The 22,354-nt window shown below is 39.5% G+C and overlaps 1 protein-coding gene across 1 annotated transcript in view; it reads left to right on the top strand.

Moving 5' to 3' along the window:
* Nucleotides 1–22,085, top strand: part of LOC140492049 (BTB/POZ domain-containing protein KCTD16-like) — a 217,139-nt gene extending 195,054 nt beyond the window's left edge. The window contains exon 2 of the mRNA XM_072590701.1: nucleotides 19,199–22,085. Within this exon, the coding sequence (XP_072446802.1) occupies nucleotides 19,199–19,647 (449 nt within the window). The 3' untranslated portion in view covers nucleotides 19,648–22,085. The remainder of the gene's footprint in view (nucleotides 1–19,198) is intronic.
* Nucleotides 22,086–22,354: the final 269 nt, after the last annotated feature.

The following is a 22,354-nucleotide window of genomic DNA, read 5'->3' as shown; positions in this document are numbered from 1 at the left end:
GAGTTGCAGCTGAAAATCTGAAAGCACAGAATGTTCATGGATGAGACAGTTTTACATTAGAACTTTCAGCACCAAAACCTCTGAAACATAGCAAGTCTTTTTGAACATGAAAGGAACCTCCTGCTTTGTGCACATAGAGTCATGGAGTTATACTGCATGGAAACAACCCTTTTGCCTAACCCGTCTGCATCGACTCGATATCCTAAACTGATCTAGTCCCATTTCATAGAATCATAGAATCCCTACAGTGTGGAAACAAACCATTCAGCCCATTATGTCCTTGCTGATTCTCGGAAGGGAATCCTATCCTAATGTACCCTCTACCCTATCCTGTAACTCTGCATTCCCCATGGCTAATCCACCAAGCCTGCACATCCCTGGACACTATGGGCATTTTAGCATGGTCAATCCATCTAATCTGCACATCTTTGGTTTGTGGGAGGAAACCAGAGCATCTGGAAAAACCCCACATAGATGGAGAGAATGTGCAAACTACACATAGACAGTCAGCTGAGGGTGGAATTGAACCCAGATTCACAGTGCTGTGAGGCAGCAGTGCATACCCCTTTGCCCATACCTCTCTAAATCATTCCTGTTCATATACCCATCCAGATGCCTTTTAAATGTTGTTGTTGTTGTAGTACCTACGTCCACCACCTTCTCTGGCAACACATTCCATACATACACCATCTTTGTGTGAAAAAGTTGCCCCTTATGTTCCTTTTAAATCTTTCTTTTCTCACCTTAAACCTATGCTCTCTAGTTTTGGACCTTTCTATCCTGGGAAAAAAGTCCTTGGTTATTCACCCTATCTATGCACCTATTGATTTTATAAACATCTACAAGGTCACCCCTCAGCTTCCAACCCTCCAGGGATAATAGCCCCAGCCTATTTCAAACTCTCCCTATAGCTCAAACTATGCAAAATAAGTAATGTTTTATAAATCTTTTCTGAACCCTTTCAAATTTAACAAAATCTTTCCTAGAGCATGGATACCAGAATTGAATGCAGTAATTGTTTCATAGTTCGTCTTAATCCTTTGAAAATAGGAAATTTTGGACTCTATCCCCTCCGGAGAGCTGTTCAGATGAATTCAGCCATATGCACAGGGGATATAATCATCAACAATCAGGCTGTAACATTTTGCAACTGATTGAGAACTCTAGTTACTTGGTGGGTTGCTACAGTACTATTCGATTAATCTGATTGGTGAACTCAATACAATCACCTTTAAACAGCTCCGACCCTGGAAGAATTGGTAGAGTCAGACATCCTCTATTATAACTAATACTGTTGTGCTCTGTGCTTGCACATTGCACAGCGTTTGCAGAGAACTCACCTCAGCCATAGATAAACAGGTACAATGTTATTCTCTTTAGACATCAAATTTATACTAATCATAAGTATAATCTTTCCTGTTTTGCAGTAATGGATTTATGATCACTACTGAGCATTTGTTCTTAAAATTGTATATTTCAATTTAAATTTATAACCAAATCACTTTGAAGCACAAATTAGCAGATAGCTAGTGTTTCTGACAGGGCAAGATGATACAGTGTATTGTTGTCTGACAGTGTTCTAACTATCCTGTGAGCTTATTAGATTCAGCAGTTTCTTGAGCTGTGTTCGTGAGTTCAGCTTTCTGTCTTAAGGAACAGTTGATTTTCTAAAATAGCTCTAAGTGCTGTCATCAGCTTAAAATCTTTAAGATATATCCTCAGGTTCACAGCATATTTTACATTTTGGACAGCTAATTGGCCCTTTGTTAAAGCCCAGCATTTAACATTACAAATGCAGAATCTCATCCTTCATTCTATTGCTGGAATTATAGTGCAGCCGTACTTTCCAAGGGAACTGTTTCAATGAGTGATTTTATAAGCATAACTAATTGTACGAAAAAGCTGTTTAGAAAAACTCACTAGAATCTTAACATTTACAACACTTTTTTTCATTTATCATACGATTAAGTGGAGTGAGTGGTGATGCCTTAAAATTCTGAAAAAAATGATAGCTCTTTCTATTTTTTGACATTAGTATTTTGTCAGAAAAAATTATCAAACTGTTAATATTTATTAGTGGATAGCTGAGGCTTCGGCCTAGGATATGGCCCAAATTTACAGTGCGACGAAGAGAATGCAGCTTCTCTCTGGCTGAATAGTCTTCTGATTGCTCTCTGATTACTGCGAACGATAAACAAATTTCTGGGATGGAAATACAAACCAAGCCCAAGATTCTTTAAAATGAGGAACCATTTGAAACAAAATGCACTGGGATGAAAAGGTAAATACTGTTATAACCTGGTGAGGAGGGGTGAATCAGCTTCACTCTTTTAGGGTTGGCCGCTGCAATGCTTTTTAATTCTTTTTCGCATACAGCTGCATCACACTTCAATATTTTAACAAACACATTAGGTAAAATATGAAGGCATTTACCAGCTTCTTTTGAGTCGAATAAAAAGGAAACACACACACACACCATTTTAATCCAAGAAAGATCTCCTTAGGGGAAGTTAAAAATTGATTATCCATTTTTATCACTATCATAATGTTTTGATACATAATTCTCCAATTGTCTGGCCAATTAATATTCTAATTCCAAGAATTTGGAAGGGAAAATCAGGAGTGTTTGCTTATTGGTTCATTTTAAGGAATGGCAAGCAAAATTATGCAAAAAGAGAGAACATGTGCCATATCAGAAGAAAGATTTCTTGAGTGCATTTCATGCTGCAAATCCAATTAATTATCTTTTTTTTAATTATAATCATTATTTTTATGTAATTACCAAGTAAAATCCCACAAACAGCAGGTTAAATTAATAACCAGGTAAATTATCTTTGGTGTCTTAGGTTGAGGAAGGAATGTCAGCCAAGAATCCAGGAGAGTTTCGTGGTTTTCAATGAATAGTGCTGTGAGGGTTTTTACACTTTACCAGAACAGTTAGTCATGACCTTTGTTCAACATCTTAACTAAAAAGGAGAACCTCTGATGATGCACCTATACCTTGGAATTACACTGATCTCTGAATTATGTGCTGAGATATCAAAGTGTCTTTTACCCCATAGCCTTCTGATTTGGTGGTAAAGGCATTCCCTCTGGGAACAATGGCACTTCAATAAGGGCAGAGGTGTGTAAGTATAGTGGGCTTTTCCAGTGGATTTTCCGAGACCATCCTTTAAATTTCTCTGTGGTAGACCAGTGGGACATCTGCATGCTGAGTGCATATTTGAATATTCTTTCTGAGCCTCTTGTGAAGGCTTGTATCATTAATGATAATGATGGGTGGGGAGGGGGGGATGGATGGTGTCAATAGAGTACATGGAGATGGAGCCCAATGAAAGAGAGTAAAAAGTGATCGATGAACAAAGAGATAGCTACTGGTAGTCCAAAGTAGTGATAAATGTTAAGTGGGGTGCTAACAAGAAGGGTGACTAACTAAAAATGGATTGTTTGATGAGGGAGCAATGCATCCAATGCAAGACCTAGGGATGTGTGGAGAGGATAAAGGACATGGAGGAGGGTAATTACATTCTGAAGTTGTTAAACTCAATATTGAGTCTTGAGGACTGTATGGTATCCAGGTGGAAGATGAGGTTTTGATCCTCTAGCTAGTGTTGAGTTTCACTTGACTAATGCAGGAGGCCTGAGATAGAAATGTTGGCATGGCAACATGGTGGTGTGTTGAAGTAGCAGGCAACTGGAAGCTTGGGGTTAACACTGCTTTCTCTCTACAGATGTTGCCACGTCTGTACTTTCTGTTTTTGATTCTGAATTCCAGCATCTGCCTTTCTTTGTATTTATTATTATGTTTATTCATTGATTCATTTTGGTGAATGAAGAGAAAAAGAATGAAGAAAAGAGAACACGCACCCTGTCAGAAGGAAAAGTTTCTGAGCTTATTGCATGCTTCACATTCAATAAGATTATTTTTGATTTATGGTCATTGTGAGATTTTGCAAGATACCTCCATAATAACAAACATCAAATTAAATAAATATTTATCATATTCCTTCTCAGAATTTAAAGCAGGAAAATGACAGGCCCTTGCGTCAGGAGGAGATCATGTTACATCCTAACTGGCAAATACTTACCATTTTTAAAAAATTGTTCATGGGATGTGGGCATCATTGACAATGCTAGCAACTATTATGACAGGAAAGGAAATGCTATATACTTCTAATTCTGGGTGGTTTGAGAATTAAAGGAGGATTTGGAAGTGGGGGTTTTCCAATGCAACTATTGCCCCTATCCCTCTAGTTGGTCAATGTCATCAGTTTGGAAGGTGCTGTTAAGGAGCCTTGGATACTCACTGCAGAGCATCTTGTAGATGCTCCAAACTGCTGCACCCCACCTTTGGTAGTGGATGGGTTGCTAATCAAACGGATGGTGTCACGTTTAGAGCCACACTTACCAGATAAGGGGAAAACGTGTCATCACAGTCATGTCTTCTGCTTTGTGAGTGGTGGTCAGATCTTGGATAGTCAGGAGATGAGTTACTTGTTGCAAAGCATCTGACCTACTCTTGAAGGAAGTTTTTGCTGGTGTATTCAGTAATGGTGATGTTATTCAATATCAAGGAGGGGTGGTTATATTCTTTCATGTTGAAGCTGGCTATTGCTTGTCTGGAAGCAATTGTTAATTATCAGCCAGACCTGGTTTCTTTTTTTCTTGTAAAGTGAGTATTGCTGGCTAGGTCAGCCTGTCTTTCCCGTTCCTAATAATTTTTGGAAGAATGGTGAGGAGCTGCCACTTTGAAAGGCTGCAGTCAACTCAGCTACGTACACCCACATTGTTGTTAGAGAAGGAGTTCCACGACCTTGACAATGGAGGAATGATGATGTAGCTCTAAGTCAGGATAATGTGTGATTTGGTGGGGAACTTGCAGCTGATGGGGTTTCCATGTCTCTGCTGCCCTTGTCCTTCCAGGTGATAGCAATCGCAGGTTTGGGAGATATTATCATAGATGGCTTGATGAGTCGATGCAGTGTATCTTGTATAGTATTACATCTTGCTCTGGCTTCATTGAGTTGCCATGTTACTTTGCCATGTTATGCTGCTACTCTTGCAGTGTTATTTTCTAATCTTCATTGAGCTAGGGCTGGTTCCATGACGTAATATTCTGTGTAGAGTTAGAGATATGCAAGCATGAGATAACATTTTTTGGGGAACTCAATTCTGATGTTACTGATGACTGACAGAAATCCCTGAATAAGCAGTTTTGGAATGGGGAATTGATACAAGGCATAGGTTTAGGGTGAGAGGGGAAAGATATAAAAGGGACCTAAGGGGCAACTTTTTCATGCAGAGGGTGGTACATGTATGGAATGAGCTGCCAGAGGAAGTGGTGGAGGCTGGTACAATTGCAACATTTAAAAGGCATCTGGATGGGTATATGGGTATTTCAGCAAGGCGTTCGAAAAGGTTCCCCACAGTAGGCTATTGTACAAAATGCGGAGGAATGGGATTGTGGGAGATATAGCAATTTGGATCAGTAATTGGCTTGTTGAAAGAAAACAGAGGGTGGTGGTGGATGGGAAATAAATCAACTCGGTAAAAACAATGACTGCAGATGCTGAAAATCAAATACTGGATTAGTGGTGCTGGAAGAGCACAGCAGTTCAGGCAGCATCCAACGAGCAGCGAAATCAACGTTTCGGGCAAAAGCCCTTCATCAGGAGGGCTTTTGCCCGAAACGTTGATTTCGCTGCTCGTTGGATGCTGCCTGAACTGCTGTGCTCTTCCAGCACCACTAATCCAGTGGATGGGAAATGTTCATCCTGGAGTCCAGTTACTAGTGGTGTACCGTAAGGGTCGGTATTGGGTCCACTGCTGTTCGTCATTTTTATAAACGATCTAGATGAGGGCATAGAAGGGTGGGTTAGTAAATTTTCAGACGACACTAAGGTCGGTGGAGTTGTGGATAGTGATGAAGGATGTTGTAGGTTACAGAGAGACATAGATAAGCTGCAGAGCTGGGCTGAGAGGTGGCAAATGGAGTTTAATGCGGACAAGTGTGAAGTGATTCACTTTAGTCGGAGTAACCGGAATGCAAAGTACTGGGCTAATGGTAAGATTCTTAGTAGCGTAGATGAGCAGAGAGATCTCGGTGTCCAGGTACACAGATCCTTGAAAGTTGCCACCCAGGTTGACAGGGTTGTTAAGAAGGCATACAGTGTTTTAGCCTTTATTAATAGAGGGATCGAGTTCCGGAACCATGAGGTTATTCTACAGCTGTACAAAACTCTGGGGCAGCCGCACTTGGAGTATTGTGTACAGTTCTGGTCACCGCATTATAAGAAGGATGTGGAAGCTTTGGAAAGGGTGCAGAGGAGATTTACTAGGATGTTGCCTGGTATGGAGGGAAGGTCTTATGAAGAAAGGCTGAGGGACCTGAGGCTGTTTTCGTTGGAGAGAACAGGTTGAGAGGTGACTTAATAGAGACATATAAGATAATCAGAGGGTTAGATAGGGTGGACAGGGAGAGCCTTTTTCCAAGTATGGTGACGACGAGCACGAGGGGGCATAGCTTTAAATTGAGGGGTGATAGATATAGGACAGATGTCAGAAGTAGTTTCTTTACTCAGAGAGTAGTAAGGTTATGGAATGCTTTGCCTGCAACGGTAGTAGATTCGCCAGCTTTATGTACATTTAAGTCGTCATTGGACAAGCATATGGACGGACATGGAATAGTGAAGGTTAGATGGGCTTCAGATTGATATGACAGGTCGGCGTAACAATGAGGGCCGAAGGGCCTGTACTGCGCTGTAATATTCTATGTTCTATGTACTATGAAGAGGAAGGTATTGGAGGGTGCTGGCAGGTGGGACTAGATTGGGTTGGGATATCTGATTGGCATGGATGGGTTGGACCAGAAGGGTCTGTTTCCATGCTGTACATCTCCATGACTCTATGACTGTTGAAATAAAGTTAGCGGAATCAACTAAACAGGTTGGAAAATGACGAAACAACTTAGATGATATGTTATAGATTTTCTTTTGACTGTCTTGTATGTAGAAGCGGGGAATTGCAATTCAGAATATTTCTTCAGATTTTAAAATGGTAGTTAATCTAATGATAAAGCAAATTTGTCGAAGCAATACATTTGTTACACTTTCTATTCTAGATTGTCTTATAGTTGGGGGGAAGAATGTTGTTTACTGTAGCTGCTTTGTGGTTAGTGTGTATGCATCAATTGCATTGTTTGTAATTACTGAGGATATTTTCCATCACTAAAGAAATCAAGAGTGGTGAAGATTTCTTTCTCTAGTCCATATAAACAGAAAGAAAGCCAGGGTTTTTTAAAAAATGTTAATTCAGTACTTGCATAGATTTGATAAATTATTTTTTGTTTGAGCAAGACTAAAAGCCATTGAGTTAACTCTAACCATTTGGGATGGATGGAGATATACTTTGGAAAGTGTATTGGAGTGTAGGAAGTGTAATGATTTATCAAACTTGAATTAGATTAAGAGGTGCAAATTTTGTAATTAATGTCTTCTTTGTGACCCTTTATCTTATTAGACACAGATGTGGCAGCTCAATTTGTACAAATCATAATTTCTGGGCAGCTGGAATTGACATGAGAACTGCTTGATGCTGAGAACCTTTTGTCAGTTTACAGTTGTCAGTTAAAACAGCAACATGAAAAAGTACACATTTAATATAAAACAAATATACTCTCTGTAATGGTATCATGAAAGGCATAGATTACTTATTAACATGTCAAGTATTAACTTATTTAGCTATCACTTTGCTATATTTAACTAGCCTATACTTGTTTATATAAAGGGAGAGTTGGATAGATTAAAAGAGTAAAAAGTTATTGAAGATTGTTAAGATTATGGGGGAGTCAGACTAGGATTGATTTTATTGAATGATGGAGCAGGCACAAGAGGCTGTGGGCCTTTCTTATGCATACATTGTGTACAAACCACAACAGCCAGTAGCAAAATAACAAAGCGTTTTTGCTATCATTTGTTGAAAAAAAAGATACTCTTTATAGAATATGCATGTTTGAATTGCCAAAGAAATTAAGGAAAAGGAGAAAACCATTGTTCCCCTGTCTCTTATTATACCTTGTATAATATCATTGTGTTAATAAATCTTGTTAGCATTCACACATGTGAGCGTGAACTGCACTTTTCTACACTATCTACCTACCCCAGCTCCATATCCCTTTTACCCCAGGCTGAAAGAAAATCTATCGGTTACAGATTCAGTTTGTTGTTTGAGCTCACATCTGCTTTTCGGAGGAAACAGCTTTACCTTTCTATCACTGCCTGCTCTAAGTTTAATGTTAGGTGCCTGTATCCTCAAGAGAGGGAAGTGTTTCTGTCATCTACCCTTTGAAAGACCGAAAATAAAACTGAATTATATCACCCCTTAACCATCTCTATTCCAAGAGACTAGTTTATGTAATTTCTTCTCGTATTCTGACCCTTGGTCCCCTAGTAGATCAAACTACACTACATTCTTTCCAAGAGAAAAATATGCTTTCTAAGGTGCTGAGCCCTGACATGAAGACATTACTCCCAATGGGTTCTGATGTAGCTGTCCCAAAATATCCTTGCACTTATATTCAACCCTTTTGTTGTTTTAATTCTTTAGGAGATGTGGGCATGATTGGCAACACCAGAATTTATTGCTCACCTCTAATTGCTATAAAGCATGCAGTGATGGGCTGACTCTTGGATCATTGCAATTCATGTGGTGAGGGACATCCATAGTGCTGTTAGGAAAACCATTTCAGGATTGGGAAGCAGCAACAGTAAGAGTTGTTCATATATTTCCAAGTCAGTTTGGTGTATGGTTTGGGAACATGTAAGTGGTGGTACTCCCATTCATCAGTCCTTGTGCTTTATGTGGTCATGAGTTTGGTAGGAACTGCCAAAAAAAGCTTGGAATGTCGCTGCAGTGCTTCTGGTAATGATGCATACTGCTGGTCACTGTGTATCAGTGGTGGAGGGACGGAATGTTTATGGTGGTGGATAGAATGCCAGTGGTTAGAGATGAGATAATCAGCTGGGGTTTTTAAAATAATCAACAATGATCACCATCATCGAGACTAACTTTTAAACTCCAAATTTATCATTTCAATCCAAATTCCATTATCTGTCAGATTTTAATCTGTGTCCCCAGAGTATTATCCTGGGTCTTTAGCTACTTTTTCCTGGATGGTGTCGAGCTTCAGACTGTTAATGAAGTTGCATATACAGAGACAAGTGGCCATCCTGATAGGTGGAAAGCATTCCATCACACTTCTGACTTGTACCTCATGTGGTAGTACAATGGATTTAAGAAGTATATTTTGTTCCTTTTAATGAAGAGAGATTGGGACAGAGGTCCAGGCAGTCTGCTCAAAACCAATAAAGTAAACAGCTTGTGAGACCTTGGAATATTTTTAAGAGTTGTAATAATAGAAATAGCCTGAATGGGTAGGGTCAAGCTCCCACAGAACAGGATTTTTAATTTAGCTTTCTGTAATTGTTGGGGTTATGAAAGCTGTTACATCTCTTTCTCTCTTTGCTCCAGTTTTCAGCTTGGGTTCTCTTCCTGCTGCTAGAATTGTATGTGAGACAGTCTATTTTATTGACTTTGCCTTTGACAAGGATGTGTTTATAGGATGTTACTATATGAGTTAATGAGTATTTTTTTTATTTTGTTAAGTTTTTCAATTGCGTTCCAGTTAAGCAATTCTCTTCGTTTCTTTTTATGTTGTCTGTATTTTAACTATAGTGTATCAACAAAGTGTCTTATGCTTCAAGTCTGATAGTTTGACCAATTGAATTGTATCTAGAATGCAAGGCTTGGCACTTGCCTTTAAAATAAGGAACAGTCAGGATCCAGGCTATCTCCTTGTCAGGTCTTGAGAGGGTTTGGTCTGATCCATAACCATTTATAGATAAAGGGGATTTAGGGAGTCAAATGATAATTTTCAGAATTAGCCACAGGATTCCCTGTCTCTGAACTGTTGTTATAGCATGGTATTTATGTGGTAAATTAAGTTCAGTTTCTGGTCAATGGTAACATCAGGATATTGATAGTGGAGAATTCTATGATGGTAATGCTATTGCATGTCAAGGGGCAATGGTTAGAGATTAGATAATCAGCTGGGTCTTTAAAATAATCAACAATGATCACCATCATCGAGACTAATTTTTAAACTCCAAATTTATCATTTCAATCCAAATTCCATTATATGTCAGATTTTAATCTGTGTCCCCAGAGTATTATCCTGGGTCTTTAGCTTGCTAGTCCAATGACATTACCTTGATATCAGAAAGATATAAAGGTTCTGATGATACATGGCTTTAAGAAGTGTATGTTGTCCTTTTTTTAAATGAGGAAAGGTTGAGATAGAGCTGTTGAGCAGTCTGCTCCAAGCCAATAAAATAAACAGCTTCTGAGGCCTTGGGTTTAGTTTGATGTTGGAACAATAGAAGCAGCCTGAATAGGTGGAGTCAAACTTCCACAGAACCAGAATTTTTAGTTTATAGCTTTCTTCAGTTGCTGGGGTATTGAAATTGGATGTGGAAGTTTTAATTCCTCTCTTTGTTACAGCTAAAAGCTGGGATTCTCCTTCTGCTGCTAGAATTGCATTTGAGACAATATATTTTCCTGAATTTGCCTTTGCTACGGTATGTTTATAGGATGTTACTATATTGGAACAATTAATTAGTTGTAGTTAATTTATATATTATTTTGTTAAGCATTTTGATAGAATTATAGTTAAGTCAATATTTTAATTTCATTTTTTTGTCTGCATTTTAACTATGGTGTAAAAAAAAGGGTGTTTTGTTTAAAGTTGAGTAGTTTGACCAATCGATATACATCTGGAATGTAATGCTTTACACTTACCTTCAAAATAAAAAAGAATTTGCATCTAGGATAATTTCCTACTGTATTTTGAGGAGGTTTTGGTCTGGTTCATAAGAAGACCAACATTCTAATACTCCCTTTCATTACTCTTTTGTACTTGACCACAATATTTTGGTGATTTGTGTGTGTGGACACATAAAACTCTTTGGATTAGCAGTGCTCAAGCTATTCCTGACTTTAAAAATATCATTTAAATGTATATTTGGATTACAATCTAGAGATCAAAGTGTACTTTTGTGGCCAGCATGAGTCAAGGGGTTCTTTCTAACTGTCCATTGTACTTTTACAATTGCATATTTGTAAGAATTTTAGAGAAAATTGGATAGTATCTTCCCAATGATGTGGAAATAACTTTCAATAGAACCTCCATGCTTGCTTTGCATTCACACACCACCTTGTTCCATAGCCAACATCTCTGTCTCAGGCTTGCTGCAGTGCTCCAGCACAGCTCAGCACAATTTGGACAAACAACATCTGCGGCACGGTGGCTCAGTGGTTAGCACTGCTACCTCACAGCACCAGGGCCCCAGGTTTGATTCCAGCCTCGGGCAACTGTCTGGGTGGAGTTTGCACATTCTCCCCTTGTCTGCATGGGTTTCCTCTGTGTGCTCCGGTTTCCTCCCACAGTCCAAAGATGTGCAGGTTAGGTGAATTGGCCATGCTAAACTGCCCATAGTGTTCAAGGATGTACAGGTTAGGTGCATTAGTCATGGGAAATGTAGTGTAATAGGGTAGGGAAATGGGTTTGGGCAAGTTGTTCTTTGGAGGGTCGGTGTGGACTTGTTGGGCCAAGTGACCTGTTTCCACACTGTAAATTTCTATGAACATCTCATTTTCTGCTTGGGGACTCTACAGCCTTTTGGACTCAATATTGAGTTCAATAACTTGGGGCTAGAAGCACCTTCTTCCATGTCCTTACCACAACCCCCACAACTAGGCCTTGTTATCACATAGAGGGCTCATGCCTGAAACGTCGATTCTCCTGCTCCTTGGATGCTGCCTGACCTGCTGCGCTTTTCCAGCAACACATTTTCAGCTCTGATCTCCAGCATCTGCAGTCCTCACTTTCTCCTTTCACATAGAGTCATAGAGATGTACAGCATGGAAACTGATCCTTCAGTCCAACTCATCCATGCCAACCAAATATCCCAACCCAATCTAGTCCCACCTGCCAGCAATCGGCCCATATCTCTCCAAACCCTTCCTACTCAAATACCCATTCAGATCCCTTTTAAATGTTGCAACTGTACCAGCCTCCACCACTTCCTCTGGCAGCTCATTCCAGACATGTACCACCCTCTGCATGAAAAAGCTGCCCCTTAGGTCTCTTTCATACCTTTCACCACTCACCCTAAACCTCTACCCTCTAGTTTTGGACTCCCCAAAGCCAGGGAAGGGACTTTGTCTATTTATCCTATCCATGCTCCTCATGATTTTGTAAATCTCCAAAAATGGTCTGCTCGGCTCCGGCTTGGAGGGCCGAAGGGCCTGTTCCTGGGCTGTAAATTTTCTTTGTTCTCTTTGTTCTATTACACACCACCCATTGTTAGCCACTAATTGTCCCCATTAGTTGCTATTCATTCTCCCAAGCTGATTGTTATCCACTCCTTTGTCTGTTTAACTAGTCTTCTCTCTCTCTTTGGTCTCTATCTCCACCTATCATTTACTCCTAACGCCCTCTCTCCACCCTATCTTCTGCATAAAAAGCAACTTTTTCCCAGCTCTCGTCAGTTCTGAGGAAGCATCACTGACCCAAAATGCTAACTCTCATTTCTCTTCACAGATGCTGCCAGACCTGCTGAGCTTTTCCAGCAACTTCTGTTGTTGTTTCTGATTTCCAACATCTGCAGTTTTTTTTGGTTTTGAATTTGCAGTAACAACTTCATCATTTTGAAATTATGTTTTACTCGATAAAAGTTAGTTGATTTTGTTGAAGTGCACGAGTACACAAATAGGTTAATACAGGAATTTCAGTGCCACGTGCTTTCAGTGACTTTCAAGGGTACATTATCACTGCATCACTTTTATCACTGGAATATAAAGATTTTAAAATGTAGAATCCTTTTTTGTTCATGTAACTAAAATGCAGAAATCCATCAAAACGGTTATGAGCAGTATCATTCTGCTAATATACTTGATTGTCATCTTATTGAGAAACCATCGACATTGAAGAGCTGTGCAGATTCCAAAGGAGAGTGGGGAATGTATCAAGTCATTAAAGCTATTACTGCATGCTTCAATGGAAACAACTGTCACTGATAAACAGACAGCAGTCTAAAAGCATATCGGTGGAATATTGTACAACTCTGGTGATTACTATGAATGGAAAAGTCACAAGAAGAACCCACGGAAGTGAGTGCAGGCTGGTCAATCCCAAATGAATGATAATTTTGCAATAAATAGAGTCAGTCAATAGAAACGCATCAACGGACTACAACAGCTGTTATAGAAATCTGTAACAATCCAAAGCTTCAAGAGTCTGATATAAACTGTAGAGGAATAAAAGATGGTTTTAAATGCTCTGCAAAGTCTTTCTCAAGAGTGTATTAAAAAGGCCAGATGGATGTATTACAGGCTAAATTCATCTATCATACATTCCCTGTGGTGAAATGTACTCAAAGGACATGCAGATCAAAGACAGGGTTACAACAACCTATGCTCCCTTCAAGTGCAGCTCCCACTAAAAACATGGATTTATTGAATTTACTGTAGTACATGAAAGAGATGCTCTGGGGAAGAGCTGAAAAAATTGCATTTGTGAATCTTATTCCAATCTGTTGTTTGGATTTCTTTAAAATAGAATGGCAATGATCACAACTGCCTCTTATTAAAATTGCCCATGTCCAATTTTCTCTCCGTCATACTCTCCATCATCTTCATCTTAGCCTAAACCTTTGCTGACATATATTGATGGCACTATGGCAAAAATAACATTAATTCATTCTGCTTTCACTGTATATTTATGTTCAGACAGAGGCACATAAGAGTGACAACATAATCCCTGCTGATTTGTTTCCACTAATCTGCAACATGACATTAGTATAGTAGAACTGTAGCATTACCCCAACATCATCTGAGGTGGGCTGTGAGCTGTATTCTTAGATACATTTATGCATTTAGATAGCCACAAGAGGCTAACCTAGCACTTTTTATATTAATGACTTAAATTGGAGCCTTTTCTCTTAGAATAATTGAACAGAAAAACAATAGCCATGATTTAATTCTTTTGAAGATGTCTAGACCTATCAATTGATGAATCACTACATAGCAAGTTTTGAGAAGATTTGTAGCTTAGGTTGAGGCTCTGGATGTAGGTTTGCTTGCTGAGCTGGAAAGTTCATTTCCAGACATTTTGTCACCCAACTAGGTAACAGCTTCAGTGGGCATCCAGGCGAAGCACTGCTGACGATTCCTGCTTTCTATTTATATGTTTCGGTTTCTTTGGGTTGGTGATGTCATTTCCTGTGATGATATCATTTCCTATTCTTTTTCTCAGGGGGTAGTAGATGGTGTCTAACTCATTGTGTTTGTTGATAGAGTTCCAGATGGAATGCCATGCTTCTAGGAATTCTCATGCATGTTTCTGTTTGGCTTGATGGATGTGTTGTCCCAGTCGAAATGTTATCCTTCCATATTAGTATGTAAGGATACTAGTGAGAGAGGGTCGTGTTGTTTTGTGGCTAGTTAGTGTTAATGTATCCTGGTAGCTAGTTTACTGCCTGTTTGTCCAATGTAGTGTTTGTTACAGTTCTTGGACAGTATTTTGTAAATGACATTAGTTTTACTTGTTGTCTGTATCAGGTCTTTCAAGTTCATTAGCTGCTGTTTTAGTGTGGTTGGTGGGTTTGTGGGCTACCATGATGCCAAGGGGTCTGAGTAGTCTGGCAGTCATTTCCAAGATATCTTTGATGTAGGGGAGAGTGGCTAAGGTTTCTGGATGTGTTTTGTCTGCTTGTTTGGGTTTGTTGCTGAGAAATCGGTGGATGTGCTCATTGGGTATCCATTCTTTTTGAATAGATGGTATAGGTGATTTTCCTCTGCTCTGCATAGTTCCTCTGTGCTGCAGCATGTGTTGGCTCATTGAAATAATGTTCTGATGTAGCTTCATTTGTGGGATGATTGCTTCTGTAGTTCAGTATTTAGTTCATGTGTTGTTTCCCTGTAGACACTGGTTTGAAGTTCCCCATCGGCTGTTCACTCTACTGTGACATCTAGGAATGGCAGTTTGTTGTTGTTTCCCTCCTCTTTAGTGAATTTTATGCCAGTAAGGGCATTATTGATGGTCTTGAACGTTTCCTCTAATTTGTCTCGTTTAGTGATGACAAAAGTGTCATCCATGCAGCGGACCCAAAATTTTGGTTGGATGATTGGTAGAGCTGTTTGTTCAAGTCTCTGCATTACTGCCTCTGCTAAGAACCCTGATATTGGAGATCCCTAGAATTCCTAGAAGGATGGCATTTCAACCGGAACTCTATTAACAAACACATCGAGTTAGACCCCATTTACCATCCCCTGAGAAAAAGAACAGGAAATGATATCACCACAGCAAATGACATCACCAACCCAAAGAAACCCAAACATATAAATAGAAAGCAGGAATCATCAGCAGTGCTTCACCCGGAGGCCCAACTGAAGATGTTACCTAGTAAGGTGACGAAACGTCTGGAAATGAACCTTCCAGCTCAGCGAGCAAACCTACATGAATCACTACTGTTGTGGTTCTGTTCGCCGAGCTGGGAATTTGTGTTTCAGATGTTTCGTCCCCTGTCTAGGTGACATCCTCAGTGCTTGGGAGCCTCCTGTGAAGTGCTTCTGTGATGTTTCCTCTGGCATTCACAGGAGGCTCCCAAGCACTGAGAATGTCACCTAGACAGGGGATGAAATGTCTGCAACACAAATTCCCAGCTTGGCGAACAGAACCACAACAATGAGCACCCGAGCTACAAATCTTCTCACAAACTATGAATCACTACATTTTGCATTGACAATCCAAAGTCAGATTTGATCAGATTGCAGGTTCAATCTGAGCTCCAATCACCACTGATCCAGAGTTGGAGTATTTGGTCTCCAAATATTGATCACCACCTTCTGTCCTACTGCATTTCCCACTGTGGGAAAGATACCATTACCCATGGGATGATTTTGGGGTGCTGGTGTTGGACTGGGGTGTGCAAAGTTAAAAATCACACAAAACCAGGTTATAGTCCAACAGGTTGATTTGGAAGCACTAGCTTTTATAGCACTGCTCCTTCATCAGTTGTTTCTGGAGTATACCGATGGGAGACTAAGGATCACTGAACTTCAACAGTAAGGATACCGAAACCGCATCTGCAGATCTTTATACAAACACAAAATATAAGAAACAAATTAAATGAGCTACAGGCACAGATTCAAATAGGAAACTATGATGTAGGAACCATTGTGGGGGCATAGCTGCAACAATGGTCAGGATTGGGAACTAAACATACCAGGTTATACAGGAAGGATAGAGAAAACAGCAGAGAGGATGGATTAGCATGACTGATTAGAAACAGAACCATTTCTATGGTGAGGGAGGATGCAATGAGGGAAAAGCACATAGTGGAGACCTTATGGGTGTAAATGAGGAGCCATAAAGGAACTAACAACAACATTAGGTTTCATATATATAGACCACCTGGCAGCAACTCAGAAGTGTCATGATTCCTGCTGCTAGCACCATTTCCAAAAGGCCATTGTGCACCAGGACAGTGGAGCTGCCCTGCTTGGTTCCTGTTATTTGCCCCAGATATGGCACATAAGGAGAAATTAGCACCCTACTTGGTGACCAGGGAACTGGAAGTCCTGGTGGAGGGGAGACACAGAGGAAGAATATCCTCTACCCCATAACCAGCAGAAGAAGACACAATACCAGATCCTGCCAGCCTGATCCGAGGTTGCTTTTGGGATAGTGTGGTCTTGACCATCAGCAGAATCATCTAGCAGTGTAGCAAGAAGGTCATTATTCATCTTCGTTCCTCCAGGATAAGTGCCAACATCTTCCCTCTCCTACCTTCCACTCGATGTCTGCTGTTGCGCAATCCTTCCATCAAGCCTCATGCTCTACCAGTCTGACTGTTGCATGTGACGTCTCCCCTTACTCACTTTGAGCCATCCAATTTCCCCACATCACCAACTCTGATTGGCCTCAGACATGCCTAACTACTCCCCACTTGCATTAGCACTATCAGCTGTGCATTTTACATCTCAATCTTTACCTCTCTAATTCCAGCAGAAAACAGCCCACAGGAGGGCAGAAAAGACCAAGATGGGTGGTGGAGCACCTGACAGTGGCTCCTCATCTGCAATGAAAAGGTGATCCTAACACTGACTGCCCATACCAGCTAAACAACTAGCCAAGCCCGTGAAATGATATTGAACATTGTCATCAACTCACTGTGCTGGGACTCCTTGATTGGAGAGTGTCTTGCGTGATTTGACTGAGACTAATCCTCTTAGACTTGTCTTCCACTACCCAAACTGCAACAACATTCCACTCTTTTTATTTTGTTCATCGCTGACAAGGCTAGCATTGTTGACCGTCTTTAACGGGCGTTGAACTCACTTGCTAGTCCATTTAAGAATCAACCATATTGCTATAGGTCTTGAGATTTATTTAATCCAGACTGAATAAGAGTGGCATATTTCCTTTCTTAAGCAATTTTAGTGAACCAAATAATTTTTTTACAACAGTTGATGATAGACTCAAAGGTCATCATAACTAGATACAGTATATATTTATATTCATTAAACTTAAATTTCACCAACTGCCTTGTAGGATTCAAATCCATGTCCCTAGCGCTTTAGCTAGGTCTCTCATTTGCTAGGCTAGTGACATTAGAGCTACACTACTGTCTTCCAAATATGCTGCAAATGACACAGACACCTGCCAATAGTATACAAATGCCTGGTCCTTAGATGCCCCTCCTAACTATTTCCCATCCTAACTGAATTGACTAAAGATGGATTCTCTTGATAGGGTTTGCCATCCAGAAGAATGTAGCTCCAAGATCAAGAGCCTTGGAAATAGCTGGTACACGGGCAAAACGTTTTTTTAAAAAGTTACATCTCTGTAAAATTTGACGTCTCACTCCACTTATCCAGCTCAAGCTTAATGTCCCTGGATCAGCTGTTGGATGTTGGAATTTAATCAATGGTTCCATCATCAAACATTCTAGTTTTTCATTTGATATGAAACAGAATGGAAGCCATTGTTCTCTTATTTGCAATTTGTTGACTTGTGCCTGCTTGTGTATTGTAGGGATATACTCCCATATTACAATCGACACACAGCAGGGTGCTTTCCAAACACTGGCAATGAAGATAGTTAAGACAACTCCTGTTACTAGATTCCTGCAAGTGCTGGAACCTAGAATGGTGCTGCCCAACTTTAGATTCAGATTTAGTTTAGTATTTGTTTGACCTAAGGGGACAAAACAGGATAACATTAACAATATTTCAATACAGTTATTCTTTCACTGCAGAATGGAATTTGGAATTACTTTTTTTTTAATGCCAGTCTGTGATTCTTAAATCTAAGGGAGAAACAGACAATGTTATTGTGATACAAAAGCAAAATATTCTAAATGCTAGGAATCTGAAATAAAAACAGACAATGCTGGAACTACTCAGCAGGATAGGCAACATCCATAGTTCTACAGAGGGGCGATTGATGTGAAACATTAATTCTGTTTCTATCCACAGAAATGCCTGATCTGCTGAATGTTTCTCACATTTCCTGTTTTTATTTGTTTTTCTGGAAGATGTTAAAGAATATCCAAATTTAAAATTTCTTGGGGGCAATGTACTAAAGGTGTCTCTGATACCTTTTGGTATGTTGATCATTCTTCCCTCTGAGTAAAGAAGAGAAAGGTGAGACTGAATAGACAGTGGCAATATAATACATTACAATATGGAACATTTTATTTACTTAGTTTTCTGTAAACAATTGAATAAGTACACACTAAGAACAGTTTAGATGAAGTCAAAACAAAAAAAAATCTGGTTAGTATTTGGAACAGTGACATTTTTCATAAAAAGATACCTTCTCTGGAGGGATAGGGTCTTCATGGAAACTGACAATCCCATTGCTTATTGGGAAAACAATATAGTGATGTAAATTATATTGAAATCCATTGTCATGGCACTTGAATGTGATATTATTACATTTAAAATGCATCTGTTATCCATTTTAAGGAGAAAAGGTTTGAAAAATAATCAACAAGTGAATATCCCTCTAAGTTGATGGCACTTTGCAGAACTCACACAATATTCTGAAAGTGTTCTTTCTTTTTTGCTTCTCCAGGTGGTTCTTCCCGATGGCCCTCACCACAGTGTGAATGTGGCTGCAGAAATGATAAAAGTGAAAAGGATGGAGAAAGCATTACGTCCTGCAATGAACTATCCACTTCAAGCTGTGATAGCCAGTCTGAGGCCAGCTCTCCACAGGAGACAGTGATCTGTGGTCCAGTAACCCGGCAATCCAATATCCAGACCCTGGACCGACCAGCCAAAAAAGGGCCAGTGCAACAAGTGCAGCAAAGTGAATTCCGAAGGAAAAGTGATCTGTTAAGGACACTCACCAGTGGATCCCGTGAATCCAACGCATGCAAAAAGAAAATCAAAGAGAAACTGACAATTGAGGAAGAGTTAGAGAAATGCATTCAAGATTTTCTAAAAATTAAGATACCTGACAGGTTCCCAGAGCAAAAATACCCATGGCAATTAGAACTGTTGCGGAAGTATCATCTATAGAATAAGTTAGGTCCTTGCAAGGACTCTTCCCTAGCTCAGGCTACCCTCGCGTCTATGCTTCTGGACTGTCCTGGCTTCAGACTCTTACCTGTTCCCAGGTTACGACTATTCCCTGCTCTGCAGTGCTCCTGAGCTCTCACTGCTCTCTGTTCCTGCTTTGGGCTCTGGCAGTTCTTGAATACAGTTCCCGGATACGTTTGAAATTTGACTGCTTCATCTTCAACTGTTTCTGGGTGGTCTTTATCCCATTTACTAAGACTTGAACCAAACAAGGGCAAACAGTGGATGGGAAAATGGCTTGAGCTCTAATCAGTTATTTGCTGCTGATAAAAAATAAATGGGAACTGTTAATGTCTCCAGATCAACGACATACCGAGAAAGTGAGAAAATAGGACTTGTGGTGTCAGCGCCATGTTTTACAAACTTTCAGACACCCTTCTCAAAGAAAAAGCAGATTGTCTGGCCAATAAAGTGGTCAGACATGTAGCACTGCTGCTTCTGGTTACACTGATCTGATAACCTATTACTCCCTTCTCTGGTTCCTGCATGTATTACGTGTGCGGATTGTCAATCAGACTTCAGTTTCTGTACTGTTGAGTGTAAAGACTTTGGTGTTTGTGATGAAAAGACATCTATCTTCTCACATATGGAAGTTCTCTCAAAAATCTTCCATTTACTACACATTTCCTGACTGAAATATCTTGAAGCTGCACCACAATCAGACACCTTTAGCTTGCTTGGTTTAACAAAACGTATAGGCACTTACTGTTTTTTCCCGTTTTAAAAGAAAAAGCACATTGAAGTTTGCTTATGTTGTGAGGTCAGTAATGCGGGTTGAAGCAGAGATTTCTTGCACTGACTGTAAAGTGATGGATACAATATTCTTGAATCTAGTTGAAGTTGACAATGACCTTGTCTTTTCAAATTATACAGGATAGGTTTGATGTAAAGTGGACTTGCACTGATTTAACTAACAAAGTGTGACTCTGAAATTCAGTATTCACTGTGTGATGTTTTAATTGGATCATTATTAACGGTCTATTGATGACTTGTGTTCTTTCCTTGGAGATTTGTGTAACTCTCTTGCAGTGTGTGACTTTTTTCCCAGTAAGTTTGTGGTACATGTTTCCCTCTTGGGATGTTGAAGCACAAGTTTGTCTCTTCCATGAAATAATGCCACAATGGTGGTCTGTACTTTGATGATTGGTTGTTAGTTTCAAGTTAAGTTAATCAATTAAACCCTTTGAGGGCTGCAGTAGTATCTCGACACTGTGCCTGAACTTGATAGGATGTTTATATTTTGACTGACTGATACAGAAAGCTGTTTTTGTGTGTTTTACATGGTCTCTTTGTGGTCTGTGCCCCTTGCTATTATGTTAGTGCAAAATTTAGAAATTAATTTATCAGTCCTCAGAGGGTTAATTCACTAAGAAGCGGAGTACCTTCCTTTTTCCATATGTTTAGTTGGTTATTTAAAAAAAAGGAACCTTATATCTTACAAATTTCTTTACAAAGTGAACAAGTCCAATGACCAGCTGAACAATGACACCTTCACTGAGCTGAGTAGTTCTATGGTCACTTTTTGCTGACTGCCTTTTAAATGTGCAATAAGATGTTGTAATTTTGTGTTGTTTGAAAATATCAATTTTCTCGTGATGTCATTGTGACAAATTTGAGTTGAGTTTTCTGGATTCTTGCCTCTCAGCCCTTCCGTCCCCAAACAATGAGAATCCTTTTTGATGACGATGTCTCACATTCTTTTTGTTTTGTTTTCCTTAATAGCCAGAAGAGCAATTGTTCCTCACTTTGGTATAATTTTGCTGAGGATTGACATCCAAAATATCAACTTTCAGCAAGCAAGCCCAGCCTGGATTGAACCATTGTCTTTGCATTTGACTTGTCAGTGCCAAGCTAATGACAGAAAGATATTGCTAACTAGGCTATTTTGGCTCTTTTCACTGTGGAATATGTATGTCCTTTAAAATAACTTTAAGTGATAAAGATAATGCTCACATTAGAATTATATCAGACTGTTAGCTAAATGCAAAGGCTGCCAGGACACTATCTTTGGCTATTGGGCTTAATTTGATTCAGTAGTAAGTTGTTTTTTTGTGAATTAAGGTGATATACTGCACCGTGTTCTTGCATATCTCCATATAACTGGTTGATACTTCTGTGGTACTGCACTGTTTTGTTTAATAAATTACAGACACAAAAGAAACATGTGACTGACAGCTTGTAATGGTTGAAAATGTAAACAGTTTAAATATACAGTATAAGGAAATGCACAATATTTACAAATAAAAATATACACAAACCATTCAGATTGCTGATGTACTATAATATGAAGCAAAACGTTAGTCAAATGTTATTAATAAATCTGATGACATTATCTTGTTGGCAAAGATCAAGTCATTTAGCACGGACTGAGCGTTAACCCTGTGACTTCTCATTAACAAAATAAATATAATTTAACACAATATTTGTACGAGCTGAATGATGAGAGATGCTTGTAGCAGAAATGCTTTTGATGAGTTTTACAACAATTTTGTTTGGCTTTTGTCTAGCAGCTAAGAGATTGAGAGGATTTTGTTTACTTCTGACTGACTTCAAGTTTGATTTTCTGCTTAAAAGCAGGGATATTCTAGAGGTAAAAGCATGAGTTAGAGGAATAGTTTCTCTTGAAATAGCCACAATGCTTGAGAGC

The sequence above is a fragment of the Chiloscyllium punctatum genome, chromosome 20 (assembly GCF_047496795.1).
Source record: "Chiloscyllium punctatum isolate Juve2018m chromosome 20, sChiPun1.3, whole genome shotgun sequence".
In the NCBI taxonomy this organism is placed as follows: domain Eukaryota; kingdom Metazoa; phylum Chordata; class Chondrichthyes; order Orectolobiformes; family Hemiscylliidae; genus Chiloscyllium; species Chiloscyllium punctatum.
Note: the sequence above shows the minus strand (reverse complement) of the source record. Positions and strands in the feature narration are given on the sequence as shown.